Below are 15,297 nucleotides of genomic sequence, written 5' to 3'. Positions count from 1 at the left end.
AAAGTTCATTGTAATACCTTACATTGATGGTGCAACCCTTTTGAAGGTAGTCCACTAGCAGCACGCCCTCCTTATCCCAGAACACAGACACCATCACCTTAGTGGTTGATTTTTGCACCCTGAACTTCTTTGGATGAGGAGAACCACTGTGCTTCCACTCTGTTGACTGCTCCTTGTTTTCAGGGTCATACAAATAAATCCAGGTCTTATCCATAGTGACCAGACGATCCAGGAAGTTCTTATTAGTCCGGAAACGCTGACAAATGGAATTTTACTCGCATGCTTTTCTGATCTGTTGTCAAACATTTGGGGACCTATTTTGCAGACAGCTTCCTCATGTTCAAATGTTCATGGATAATGACACACATTCACGGGAAATCCCCATGATGTCTGCTATTGCTTTAGCTGAAATTTGTCGATTCTCTAGTATGAGGTTGTGCACATCATCGACGAGCCACTCCGGAACAATAACCACTCTGTCGTCCAGGACGTTCCTCATTATTGGGGTTGAAGTGCCTTGTTTTAAATTTGGCAACCCAGTTCTTAACTGTGGAATATGAAGGGCATTGATCCACCTCCAATATCTGTGACATGTCATTATTAGAGCTGATTGAACGCCCCAAAAACCGGGACCGGCGGATCACTGATAGATTTAAAATCAAGTCCGATCCACTCCGGAATCCGGTGCCCATATAAGTCAATGTTACCTTCCGGAGCTGACCATTCAATATTCACTACTTTGCCCGCCCACCGGCGCGTGTAATTGGTTGCAGTTAGACGCACCCCCACCCTGCGTAGTAGCATGTCACCTGACTGCAACCAATCACAGGCGGCAGGACGGCTGGTGGGCGGGGAAAGCAATAAAAGTGGCTGCGCGTCAGTATCGTGGTAAAAAAAAACCCAAAACAATCGTCAGCACAGATACAGCCCGCGGTTGCAGCCCCAGCTGTCTGGCTGTATATGTGCAGTGTATCCAGTGCCCACAGTCACCCGTGCGAGGCTTTGCCATGGCAGACTCTCGCGAGTCCCTCACAAGTGTGATTCTGGTCTAGGAGAAACCGCATGCGGCTTTTTTTTTTTATTTAACTAAACAATAAAAAAACAGCGTGTGGTCCCCCCCTAATTTTCATCCCCAGCCATAACACCGGTTGGGGGCTGGTCTAACTGCCCGAAGCTACCCGGTATTGCCGCATCTATTAGATGTGACAATCCCGGTGCGATATCGTCTCTTTCCGTTGGCCTGATGAGGTGCCAATCGGGGTAATGAGAGGTTAATAGCAGCACACCGCTGCTACTAAACCCTAGGTGTGTAATGGCACGGGCATCTATGAGATACCTGCATCACAAAACTAAATTGCAGTAAATAAACAAGACCCAGATAAAAATCCTTTATTTGGAATAAAATACAAACGCACCCTCCTTCACCACTTTATTAATCCCCAACACAACCCTCCAGGTCCGGCATAATCCACAGGAGGTCCCACGCAGCTTCAGCTCTGTTACATCTGAATATCACAGAGGGGCCATAGAGAATGACCGCTCTCTGTGAGCTCCTGAGAATGAATGAGCTGCGCAATGAGCGGTGACATCACTCAGGTCATTTGTGGGTACAGCTGGAGGTTCCCACGGTCCTTGACCTGTGATCGCAGGTAACCTGACCTCAGGTGGACGTCACGGAGTTCACAGACCTCCATCTCCTAGCAGAAAATCGCAGGTTTTTTTTGGCCAAGAGATGCAAATTTGGTGCTGAAATTTTTATACCATATTCCTGCATCCAATTTACACCTCCTTCCAAAAAAACGCGGTGTTATGACGCGATTTTTGATGCATTTTTTTTTTCTTTTGCCAGCAGGTGCACATTTGGTGCTGAAATTGTCTGCACCAGGTTTCAGCACCAAGCACCACCTGCTGGCAGAATTTTTTTTTTTTTTCTTTTTCATTTTTGGTCAAAGGTATGCAAATTTGGTGCTGACATTTTTACACCATATTCATGCATCCAATCTACACCTCCTGGCAAAAAACTGCAGTGTTTTGACACATTTCTACCCCGATTTTTGCCGCTTTTTCTTGCCAGGAGGTGCACATTTGGTGCTGAAATTGTCTAGAAACACATGCACGCTCCTGTCAGAAGAGTGCTGCTGTGTCGGTGATGGCACAGGCGTCTGAGATACCTGCATCACACTAACCTGGAAATAACAGTAAATAAACACACAGAAAAATCCTTTATTTGGAATAAAGTACAAAACGCGCCCTCTTTCACCACTTTATTAACCCCCAACACAGCCATCCAGCATAATCCACACAAGATCCCACGACGACACATCCAGCTCTGCTACATGTCAGAGCGAGCAGCCATAAAGAAGACTGCCAGCTCTGAGTGTAGCCTATGACTGAGCCGCGATAAGCGATGACTGTCACAGGCTGGGGGCGCATCAGCCTGGAACCAATCATAGACGAGAGGATGGCCGGTGGGCGGGGAAAACAGGGAAAGCTGTGTGTATGTGATTATACAGTACAGGAAGTGCATGCGCGACCCAAAAGCAGTGTGCCACCATGACACCGAGTCTCAGTAAGTATGAAACTTTCACTTTATTTCTTCTTCTCTTTATTTTTACTTTAATTGCCGAATCTGGATCATGCACCCGGAATCCCGCACCCGGGTCCGGCACCCAAATATCGTTGAAACCGTGCGGATCCGGACTTTTACAGTCCAGATCCGCTCAGCCCTAGTCACCATGAATATCCTTTGCGGACTTTCCTTGCAGAAACATAATTTTATCACTCCTCTGCTCTCAGTTGCTGTGAATATCGCATTAGACTCCGTCATTTGTTTTTCCGCCGTGTGTAGAACACTGTTGCCATAAGCAACAAACACAAAATTTCTGAAAACATATTAGACACACAAGGCTTTCATGTGATGTAACATTCGTTACCATAGAAACAACAAAAGCTCACAATGCCAAAGACTTATCAGCAGCTCCTCGTATTTGTAGATCTGAAGCCTCTGTCCCTCCAGCTCTATGTTTGATTGACAGCCTCTATGATGTGAGACTTAAGGGAAAGGAGCTGTCAATTAAGTAGGAGGAGGGTGACTGAAAGCGCAACAGAGCTGGAGTGACAGAGGCTACAGACCTAACGTAGTTGGCCTGTTATGCATATTCAAATGCTGATTTCTCCTTAATGGAGGAATAGACTGGAAATACAGTGCCTTGTGAAAGTATTCAGCTCCTTTGCATTTTTCAACCTTTTCCCACATTTCAGGCATGAAGCATAAAGATAAAAAATTTTAATGTTATGGTGAAGAATCAACAAGTGGGACACAATTGTGAAGGTGAACGATATTTATTGCTTATTTTAACTTTTTGACAGCATGTGACCGGAGCTTGCCGCGATGGCATTGTGCAGTATTGCACTGTACTGGAGTGTGCCGGATCCGGCAATCCGGCGAAATGCCGGATGTGTGAAATGGCCCTTAGTGGCACATCCCTGAAATCTGTCTTAACCTATAGATCATGCTGTCCTCAGATTACATAGCAAAAACCTGCTGACAGCTTCTCTTTAAAGGGGTTGCCACCTCTGGGTTTATTTATTTAGATTTTTTTAAATTAAATATTTTTAGCTCATGTGCATAAGGTTTCAGAAATCTCATTCACTTTGGTGACAGCTGTAAACTGCAGTTAAGCAAAAGGATAACAATGTTTTGACCTTTTGACTTTCAGGCTATGTGCCAACGGGAGCTTGCTCCTGCGGATTTATCTGGATTTTCTAGATAAATCTGCAGGTTTCAGCAAGTACAGACACTCCCCATGTTATCCTATGGGACAAGGGGAGTTCTGTGCCCATGCTGTGGTATGTGCGGCTGCGGAATATGCTGCGGATGTCCCACAGCCGCACATAACTGCATGTCAATTATTCCTGCGGATTTACCTGCGGAAATCCCGGCGCTCCACTATGGAGATAGAGGCTTACCTGCCTTGATAGCAGATCCCTGTCACTTTCTTCCGGTGCAGAGGACATCACGGTAGTGGAGCTAGGAGCAGGAAGCAGGAAATGGGCGGGGCCTGCATGAGCTCTGGTCATGTGACAGCCAGACCTAGTTCAGGTGCGATGTCGGTGGGGTCAAATTGAAAATGACATACTTCCGGCATCGCATGCGACATCGTAGTGTGTAAAGGTTCGATGATACGATTAACGAGCGCAAAAGTGTCGTAATCGTATCATCGGTGCAGCGTCGGCGTAATCCATAATTACGCTGACGCGACGGTCCAATGTTGTTCCTCGCTACTGCGGCAGCACACATCGCTGTGTGTGAAGTCGCAGGAGCGAGGAACATCTCCTACCGGCGTCACCGCGGCTTCCGTAGGATATGCGGAAGGAAGAAGGTGGGCCGCCTGCCGTGTGATGTCGCTGTGACGCCGCACGACCCGCCCCCTAAGGAGACGTGTCGCCGGCCAGAGCGACGTCCCAGGACAGGCGAGTCCATGTGAAGCTGCCGTAGCGATAATGTTCGCTACGGCAGCTATCACAAGGATATCGCAGCTGCGACGGGGGCGGGGACTATCGCGCTCGGCATCGCAGCATCGGCTTGCGATGTCGCGGCGTGCAAAGTCCCCCTTAGGCTCCATATCTCACCATCTACTACAGCTTTGAGTGTGAGACTACGTTCATTTTATAGACAATCACCTTGGCTATCTCATTCATAAAATTGATTTGCATATGATTAGTTATGCAGATTCTTGCCATGGGCAGCACGGTGCCTCAGTGGTTAGCACTGTTGCTTTGCAGCGCTGGGGTCCTGGGTTCAAATCCCACCAAGGACAACATCTGCAAGGAGTTTGTATATTCTCCCTGTGTTTGTGTGGGTTTCCTCCAGTTTCTCCAGTTTCCTCCTACACTTCAAAAGCATACTTATAGGAAACTTAGATTGTGAGCCCCAATGGGGATAAAATGCCAAAAATCTGCTAAGCGCTTTGGAATTAATGGTGCAATATAAGTAAATAAAATAAGTAATATGTCACCACATTGTTACTGTTTAGCTACTAAAAATCTAAATTTTAATTTTTTCAACAATTTTGTTAGTATTTTGTAAATCCAATACACCGTCCACTACACGTCTGTGATCTTACTATTAAGCGTGAGCCGCCTCCACTGCCTTGTCTGATGCGCCACAGCTGATCGATCTTGTGATGAGCCGACTTGCTGACTCTGATATTAGACCTGGACGTTCATGTCTTGGCTTTTGAATGGATGGACTTCTTTTAATATGCTTTCTACTGTCGTAGCACTAACATAATGCAGTTTGTCATTTTCTTAAAGGGAACCAGTCACCGTTTTTTCGGCATATAAGCTGCGGCCACCACCAGTGGGCTCTTGTATACAGCATTCTAACATGCTGTATATAAGAGCCCAGGCCGCTGTGTAGAACATAAAAAACACTTTATAATACTCACCGAACGGTCGCGCTGCAGTGGACTTGGGCTATATGGGCGTCTCTGTTGTCTGGTGCTGGCGCCTCCTGTGTCGGCCATCTTCGTCCTCCTTCTGAAGCCTGTGTGCATGACGCATCCTACGTCATACACACTCGCCGGTCCCGCGCAGGCGGACTACAATACTTTGATCAAAGTGCACCTGAGCAGGACCTCAATGCTGGCGAGTGTGGATGACGTAGGACGCGTCATGGACCCGGGCTACAGAAGGACGACAAAGATGGCTGAAAGAGGAGGCGCCGGCAGTGGACAACGGAGACGCCCATATGGCCCAACTCCACTGCAGAGCGACCGTTAGGTGAGTATTATAAAGTGTTTATGTCTACACAGCGGCCTGGGCTCTTATATACAGCATGTTAGAATGCTGTATATAAGAGCCCACTGGTGGTGGCCACAGCTTATATGCTGAAAAAGCGGAGACAGGTTCCCTTTAACTGCTGTCGATGAGTTTGGATGATGCTGTTGCTCTTTTCTTGGGAAAATCTTCATGGCTGCTCCTCGATCTGAACAGTATCTGGGATAAAGCTCTGCGTCACTGAATCACAGGTGCTCAGGAGAAAATTTATATCAAATTTGGAGACAGAACTCCGGCACACTGTATACCCCACAAGGATAGAAACAGGTTGTGTAATCGGGTATTTTTATTGATCAAAAAAATCTTGATAACAGATGACACCTGTATTTGTCCAAAAAAGTCCCTGCAGGGATCACCCAGACACGCTCCACGCAGAGCAGCACATAGGTCATATCTCACACCCGGTCCAGCCGGAGGTAGCATACTACTGCTGTTTCCTGCATTAGTGTCCCTAGGCATAAATACAGTTGATTATAATTTAATAACAGTACTGAATTTTTTTACCCTGCCTGACCGTCTACATGACATCACGGCCATATGTGGAATAAAGCTCTGTATACCTACAATTAAGTATTGCAATTGTTGAAGAGAACTATACAACAGATCTCACATTTGCAGGATTAGGGGCTCTCCCGACGTATAGGAAAAATGATCCGGCACTGATTCTCCTTTTAAGATAAAATCTCCAAAGTCTTTATTAGAAATATTAAAAACATCGTGAAGGCCGAGTATGAATCTTTACATGGAAACTTTACGCGTTTCGGACTACACCATAAAAACAACTAGAGTCCTGTAAAGATTCATACTCTGCCTTCACGATGTTTTTAATATTTCTAATAAAGACTTTGGAGATTTTATCTTAAAGGGAGAATCCGTGCCGGATCATTTTTCCCATTTCCTTCATCCACTAACCGGTTGGGACTCACCGACGGATCCTAGGCACCCGCAAGGTCCAGCAGTCCGGGCAACAGGTGAGCTGAAGAATTTTGCTCTCCCGACGTATATATGTCCTTTTTCCTTACGAATATATACATACCAATAGATAACTTATGCCTTACAAGTGTTAATAGTCTAGTCTGACGAAGGCCCAAAGGCCGAAACGTCGACTTTTTTGGACAAATACATGTGTCATCTGTTATCAAGATTTTTTTTTGATCAATAAAAATACCTGATTACGCAACCTGTTTCTATTCTTGTGGGGTATACAGTGTGCCGGAGTTCTCTCTCGATCTGAACCGTGACCTTTCCCTTGGGAATCAGTCTAATAACACACTGAGCTATTGGGGAATGTGAGAACAGGTTGTAATTTGTAGTATACAGGATTTTTCTATCACCAAGAGCAAAACTGTACCAATGCAGTGACATGACAAGAATCTGCAGAACTAATCATATGCTAAATAGTTCCAAGTCAAATGTATGTATGAGGTAGCCAAGATGATTGTCTATAATGTGAAGGTAATCTCACGCTCAAAGCTGTAGTGGATGGTGAGATATGGAGCCTCAAAGTCAAAAGTTCAAAATATTGTTACCCTTTTGCTCGTCAGTGTACTTCACGTGAGATATATATATATATATATATATATATATATATTTTTCCTGATTATTTTTTTTTCCTGAGCCGATCTTAAATGTGAACCCGTTGATGAACACTGATGATTCTTTGGACGCTGAGCCCATCATTACGGACACCCCATGCAGTTACCTCCTATGTATTTCTGAAATGCAGGAAAAGTCTAAAACTAAGAAAGTTGAGAAGATTGGATTTGGACTGATGGTAAGAATTCTTATTATTTATTTTTTTTATTAAATTTATCATTTTAGAAACTCAAATGTCTGACTTCACACCACCTTGTGCACTGTATATGTGAGGAACAGTTAGCAAAACGTCATGGGGTTAAAGGGATATTCCAGCCCCCTTAAGCTGTCACTTGTTGACTGGACTGGGGGACTTGTGTCCTTATTACCTGGTTAGGAAGAGTTGAATGCAGCAAAAATTGGCAAATGTGTCCTGCCAATTAATGTTAAGTCTGTGGCACTGAGGCTCGCACGCCTCTAACACTGCAGTGCATAGGTGGTATTAAGGCCTAATACATCTGATTATTAATAAATAATATGAACTATTTTTAGTATTCCTTGGCTTGGGGGGGGGGCTTATTCTCTGAAAAGAGGGGTGGTATGGGCTCTCTTAGTGTTTTTAAGATTCCTGTGCTGAATAATACGGAAATTAATAATTTTGAATATGTAAGAATTTTAGTAGGAGGTGCAGTGTTCCTTACTCCAATATCCGCTTCTGCAGAACTTTGTTTTCAAGAGTATGGCTAGGTTTACACTTCCGTTAAATTGTATCAGTCACAATCCGCTGCTCTGGTAAACAACAGAATCCGTTTGGCGGATTCCGTTGTTCCCATAGACTTGTATGAGCGGCGGATTGTGACTGATGATGTTGCATTGCACCCTCCGCCCGACTGATCAGTCGTGGAACGACTGACCGCCGGGCGGAAGGAACGCAGCATGTAACGTTTTTTTGAGCAGCGCGATCCGTAGGATTTCGCTGCGCATGCGCGCTTTGGCTCCCTGCACACGTAACCAGGATACACATCTGGTTACTAAGCAATGCGCTTTGGTTAGTTACCCGATATTTACACTGGTTACGTGTGCAGGGATCCAGCGCTAAGCGGTGTAAGCTGATAACCAAGATAAATATTGGGTAACCAAGCAAAAAGTGCTTTGCTTATACCCGATATTTACCCTGGCTGTGCAGGGAGCCTGACACTTCCCCGCTCGGCTACGCCCCCTCCCGCACTCAGCATGTGTACACACACACACACACACACACACAAAAACACACACACACACACCTGTCCCCAGCCCTGCAGTCCCCGCGGCACTGACGTCCTCAGTGCCACGGCCCTGCTTGGCTCCACCCACCCCGAACTCCGCCCCCCTCACGCTCTGTCCCCCACACACAGCGGAGTCCGACAAAGAATTCTGTTCTTTGTCATCCGTTGTACAGCGCATCAGTTACATGCGTCAAGTGCTGCATGTGACTGATGCAAAACAACGGAAATGTGAACTTAGCCTAAAATGCTGATTCCCTTTCTCCTTGATTATTTGTAAGACAAAGGTCTGTAGCATCTGGGCGGCAGTACAATATAACACATCAGGATGCTGCTTAAGGCTGGTTTTAGACGTCCGTGATTTAGGTACGTGTGATATCCGTTTTTAACTCGGATGTCACACGTACCCATGTTATTCTATGGTGTGCCTCACACGTCCGTGTTTGCACACGGACCGTGTTACCTTTCATGACCCCGCACGCAAACACGCAGGCATCTCCGGCAGCACGGATGTCACACACATCGCACACTGATGTGATCCGTGTGACATCAGTGTAAAACATACCGGAGAAAATGTTTTTTTTGTTTTTTTTTTTTTAAATAAATACATTTTCTATATTTACCTCTCTCCAGCGAAGCTGCCTCCCGCTCCTTATCGCCACTTATTATACTCACTGAATATTCAGTGCCATGTGGAGCTGGAAGCGGGGACAGCGCTGGAGACTTCAGTGTCAGGGACCGTATCGCTGGGTGAGTATACAACAGAGTGAGTGTGTGTGTTTTTGTGTGTGTGTTCAGTGTATACATGCATGTGCGCTATGTTTGTATGCGCTCGATGTATCAATGTGTGTCTGTGTGTATACATATGTATGTATATGTGCTCAGTGTATATGTCTGTGTATGTGGTGAGAACCTAGAAGCTGGAACTCTCGGGGACAGCATCGGGGACTCAGCACAGTTCCCAATGAACTCTGATGAACCAGTGAAGCCGTAGCGCGGGTGTCGCGGGGGTCATCAGGATGTCAGAGTTCATTGGCAACTCCGATGACATCCTGGATGTCACTGTGCTTTGTGAATACTCACCTGTCCTCGGCGGTGCTGTCCTCAGCGGTCCTGTACCCGCGATGCTCCGGCTTCCTGATTGCGGTGAATAATCGATGAATATAATGAGCGCCAGTCAGGAGCGGGAGGCAGCAGAGATGGAGAAAGCAGGTAAATATGAAAAATCTTTTTATTTCACAGACCCTTGTTTTCTCCGGTACTGGTCACACGTATACAAACACGGATGTCACACGTGAGACACACATGTGACCATAACCTTGTGTGTGACTGGTACCTGATTAACACTAGAAGTCCTAGAAATTTCGAGCTCCCCCCTGAAGTCCCGAAAGAGGGTCAAATGACAATTAGTCCAAACTTACCTAACTAAGTAGAAACTAAATGGCTAAACTCAATGGAAAACAACAACCTCCTGTGGTGCGACAGTAATGGCCTTAATTACAGAACAAAAGACTGTGATTATAGGATGATAGCTAAAATCCTTCAGGTCATTTGACCCGTCTCTGGGTTCCAAAGGTAGAAATGTTAAATGACCCCTCTCTGGGACTTCTAGTGTTAAACACAGACGTCTGAAACCGGCCTAAAGGGATACGGTCATCTTATTTTTTTTTTTTTTTTTTAACTCGTTTTATTGAAGGTTAAGTAAGACATTACATTACAGGATAAGTCAGCAATTTGTACTTTACAAGTATACACATATACTGTTTGATAAGCAGAGTGATAAAGCAACAACAATTAAAACCACAACTATTACATTCAATCTGGCCTTAGCACATTAATCATTGCAGAGGAGTGAGATCATGAAACATATCCATTCTGGGGCGAAAGCCCACTTCAATAAGAGAAGCGCAACCCAGATTACAGCGGTCTCGTAGTATCCCCAATACATTATATCATAAACCACATATTTCTCCTTTCCACCCATCAGAATACCATTGGTTACTATCACGGCAGTACCGACTGTAGGCTATCAGTTAGGGAGCCGGGTGATCCTCCGGTCAAGGGCGAGTCCATCCATCTACCCCATATTTTGTCAAATTTATGTAATGATCCCCTTATCTTATAAACATAGTGTTCTGACGGAATTATAGCATTTACCAACGCAATCCATGAGGCTCTAGTTGGAGGGTGGATGCCCATCCAGTTTAATATAATGCCCTTCCGGGCCAAAAATAATACCTTTTTTATTAGCAAGTTTTCATTTTGGGACCAGGAGCGTACGTCCACCACCCCAAACAGACACAGAATTGGGCACAGAGCAACTCCTTTCTGAAGTATGGTGGATAGAATCGTTACAACCTCGCTCCAATAGGAGAGAATGACCCGGCAATCCCATATCATGTGCCAGAAATCAGCACCGTCTCTCCCGCACCTTGGACAACCCACCCCCACCAGATTATTCGCCTTTTTCATCTTGTTCAATCTTTGAGGAGTCATATAACTTTGGTGTATTATGTATAACTGAATCAGTCTATTATTGACTGCCGGAGAGACTAGCGTGTGGGATTCGACAATGTCGTCCCACACTACATCATCAATTTCAGGGATCCTGGCACTCCACCTCTCCCGAACAGAAAGAGGACTGGTCATGGCCTTGGCCCGAATAAGGGAGGAGTACAGTTTGGAAATGAGGCCTCCAGGGCCCTGTGATCTGATAATTCCAATGACTGGAAAGGAAGAGAATCTAATCCCACGACCAGAGAACTGAGCCCGAAAGGCGTGCCTAAGCTGGAGATACTGAAACCCATGAGATTCCGGCAAATCAAATTCTGCTCGCAGCTGCGCAAAGGGACGGAGATCACCATCCCGGACCAGTGATCCCAAGGAGACTATTCCTCGATTCCTCCATTCGCCAAACCCCGGCAGCACACAAAAGTGTGGAAGGTCCAGGTTACCCCATATTGGTGTCTCAGTTGGCATATCATGGAAACCAAAAATGGTTTTAGCCTCCCTCCAGACCCTGGCCCCCAGTTTGTGTATTGGGAGGACCCGACCCTCAGGAGCCCTCTTGTGGTCCGTCAACAATGGCCATAGGAGATCCATACCTGTGAACTCTGCCAGAAGACCCTCCGGAGAACCCCTCACCCCAGGAAGTGTCCATTGTCCCAAATATTTCAATTGTCCGGCCAGATAGTATAAGTACAGATCAGGAAGGGCCATACCCCCCATGTCCTTGGGTCTCTGTAATTTGGCCAACTGGACCCTTGATCTGGAAGGACCCCAGACAAAGGTGATCATCAGAGATTCCAGGGACCGAAAGAAAGAGCGGGGAATCTGCACGAATACATGTTGGGTTATGTAAAGACACTTTGGTTGCACTATCATTTTAAGGAGATTAATCCTTCCCGCCACTGAGAGCGGGAGTTGGCTCCATCTATTAAATTTCTCCCCGAGGTGTGATAATAAGGGGGCAATGTTTCTTGCTATCATCTCCGAAGGGCTTCCCGTCAATATAATCCCCAGGTATTTAAAATGATCCACCACTGGAACCCTACATATGTGGGTATTCATCATTTCCTCCCTGTCCCGGGACAGGAAGAGAAGGTACGATTTTGACCAATTTATTGACAGGCCCGAGAACTCCCCGAATCGGTCGATTAACTCTACGGCTCTAGGAATGGAGGAATCCGGATCCGAAGCAAACAATAACAGGTCGTCTGCATACAGAGACAAACGTTCATCTCCCTTACGATGTCTCACTCCCCGGTAGATTGGGTCCGTCCGAATGCGCACTGCCAACGGTTCCATGGCAAGGGCGAACAGAAGGGGGGATAGAGGACATCCCTGCCTGGTTCCCCTTTCCAAATGGAAGGTTTCCGATACTCCGCCTCCCACCTGAATGTTAGCCGTTGGGGCTTTATATATAATCTCAATCCATCTAATAAAATCATTGCCGAAACCAAATGCCCGCAGCACCTCCAGCAGGTATGGCCATTCTATAGAGTCAAAGGCCTTGGCCGCATCCAAGGAGACCAAAGCCCAATCCTCCTCTAACTTGGTGCCCATCTGTAGAATCACCTGTGCCCTCCTCAGATTATCCGAAGTACTTCTACCCGGAATGAATCCAGACTGGTCCTCGTGTATTATGGAGGAGATCACCTTATTGAGTCTAGTTGCTAAAATTTTGGTAAGAATTTTGTAATCAGAGTTCAACAGAGAGATCGGTCTGTATGAGCCACAATCCAGTGGATCCTTATCTGGTTTCAATAGTAGCACGATGGTCGCCTCATAGAAGGAATCAGGCAACCGTCCCCTGCGGAACGAAGCCTCAGCCGTCTCCAAGAGAGCCGGAACCAGATCCACCCTATACTTGTCGAATATCTCAATCGGGAGTCCGTCTGGGCCGGACGCCCTACCCCTATTGAGGGCTCCCATCGCCTCCACCATCTCTTCCATGCTAATGGGCTCATCCAAGGCCGACCTCTGGGCCAAAGTCAATCTGAGAAGCTCCAGATCCCGCAAGTATTCAGTGACCTCCTCCCCTGACACAGCCAGCCTGGACTCATATAGGTTCCTATAGAAGTCCAGAAACACCTTCAAGATGCCAGTGACGGAGGTGATTGATTCTCCACCGGAGTCTCTGATCTTAAGGACTGCAGGTGAGCTAGTGGATTGGCGCACCAGGAACGCTAGTAAACTACTAGATTGGTTCCCCTGCTCCAAATATCTCTGGTTCATGAAGAAGACATGCCTCTTAGCCTTATCCTGCAGGAACAAAAGATATTTCCTCCCAGCCTGTAGCCACTGGGATCTGTTTCCTTCAGAAGGGTCTGAGGTAAATCTGTGTTCAAGCATTCTATTTTGAGTGGCCAATTCCTCCTCCTCTCTGGCCGCCTGTTTCTTGACATAAGAGATAGAGGAGTGACAGCAACCCCTCAAATACGCCTTAAGCGCGTCCCAGTAGGCCGAGTGATTCTCTTCCACGGAGTTAGTCTCGGTGTATGCCCTGAGCTGATCAGGAATCCTATCATTGTTGCCAAAGAGTGACAGCCACCAAGGGTTAATCTTCCGTGACACTTTACGAGATTTACATCCTTCCCATTTAATGCTGACAAATACCGGAGAATGGTCTGATACTGATCTGGGTAGATGACACACCGATTGTATATGGGCACAGACTCTTTCATTTCCACAGATGTAATCAATTCTAGACAATGAGTTTTTCCCTGGGGTATAACATGTGTATTCTCTCAGTACTGGGTTAAAAAATCGCCACATGTCACTCCATCCCACCTCCTGTAGAAATGCACTCAGTCTAGTTTGCATCGTAGGGGAGATCGGGACCTGTCGGGTGTTGAATCTATCCAGCCCTATGTTACTAATCAAATTGAAGTCCCCCATGCAGAGCACCAAGGCTTGTGGGAATTGAGAGGCAAACTTAGCCGCTTCATACAAAATTGAGATTCCCATCGCAGGGGGGATGTATATGGCCAAGATCACTATCATGATCCCATCGATGTGAGCCTGGATAAACACATACCTCCCATCATTATCCTTTATAATCTTACCCGGGTCCCACCGCAATGCTTTATGGACCAGTACCGATACTCCCCTCGAATATGAGGAATGAACAGAGTGAGCTGACCATTGAACCCAAGGCTTCTGAAGCACTCTCGTGGTTTCCAGCAACAAATGGGTCTCTTGTAGACATACAATCTGAGCTTTAGATTTTTTGATATGTGCAAATACTGCCGCCCGTTTCCTGGATGTGCCCAGCCCCCTAACATTCCATGTCATCAAACTTAAAGCCATTGAAATGTATCTCGTACTGAATTAATAGGGGAATGTCAAAAACTTAACCCACAGTAGAACTTGGGCAAACGTACCCTTAAATACAAACTATCGGTTGCAAACACACAGCCGAAAGAACTGATCCAGTAGTGTGACCAGGAGAGGGTGTCCCTAGTAACGACCAGGGTGAACCAACGTGGCTAGATGGTGTACTTGGTACGGGGGTGTCCTCGAAACAAGGACTTAAGCTTCTCCTGCAGTCCAACGTATCAAATTATCCTGCAACATAACCTTTAATCATACTTGGGTAAGAGAACCCAGAGTAAGTAGGCGTAAAAATATAGAAAAAGAGAAAAAGAAGAGAGAAGAGAAAGGAGAGAAGGGAGAAATGGAGAAAAAAAAAAAAAAAAAAGAGGGGGGGTAAGGAATAGAGAAAGGGGCAAGGGAAGAGAGGAAAGAGGAAAGAAATTAAGATGGGCGGCAGAAGAGAGAATGTGAAGAGGAGGGAAAATAGAGATATAAGAAGAAGAGAGGTAACGGAGGGCATACTGGGTGGAAACTGAAGAAGAGAGATGAAGGTTGAAGAGGGAAGTTGGAGAAAATAGCAAAGAAGGCGTAGAGGTAGATAGGAATAGAGAAGCAAGGATGGGTATGAGGCTGAGATAAAGGGGCCGAGGGATTAGACAAGTAAGTGAAACTGAGAGGGGGGAAGAAGAGATAGGGGTGTAAAGGAAATGGAAGGAGAATTTGCAGGCAATCCCAAATTATAAGTGACTATCATGTATGGTGACCCCAAAAAACCTTTAATATAGCTTTAAAGACAAAATTC

The 15,297-nt window shown here is 46.0% G+C and overlaps 1 protein-coding gene across 1 annotated transcript in view; it reads left to right on the top strand.

Annotated features, from left to right (window-relative positions):
• MSH3 (mutS homolog 3) overlaps positions 1-15,297 on the top strand; it is a 267,619-nt gene that overhangs the window by 40,394 nt on the left and 211,928 nt on the right. The window contains exon 7 of the mRNA XM_075325143.1: positions 7,472-7,615. Within this exon, the coding sequence (XP_075181258.1) occupies positions 7,472-7,615 (144 nt within the window). The remainder of the gene's footprint in view (positions 1-7,471; positions 7,616-15,297) is intronic.

The sequence above is a fragment of the Anomaloglossus baeobatrachus genome, chromosome 1 (genome assembly GCF_048569485.1).
Source record: "Anomaloglossus baeobatrachus isolate aAnoBae1 chromosome 1, aAnoBae1.hap1, whole genome shotgun sequence".
Taxonomy (NCBI): Eukaryota; Metazoa; Chordata; class Amphibia; order Anura; family Aromobatidae; genus Anomaloglossus; species Anomaloglossus baeobatrachus.
The sequence above is the reverse complement of the archived record's forward strand: the minus strand, read 5'-3'. Positions and strand labels throughout refer to the sequence as shown.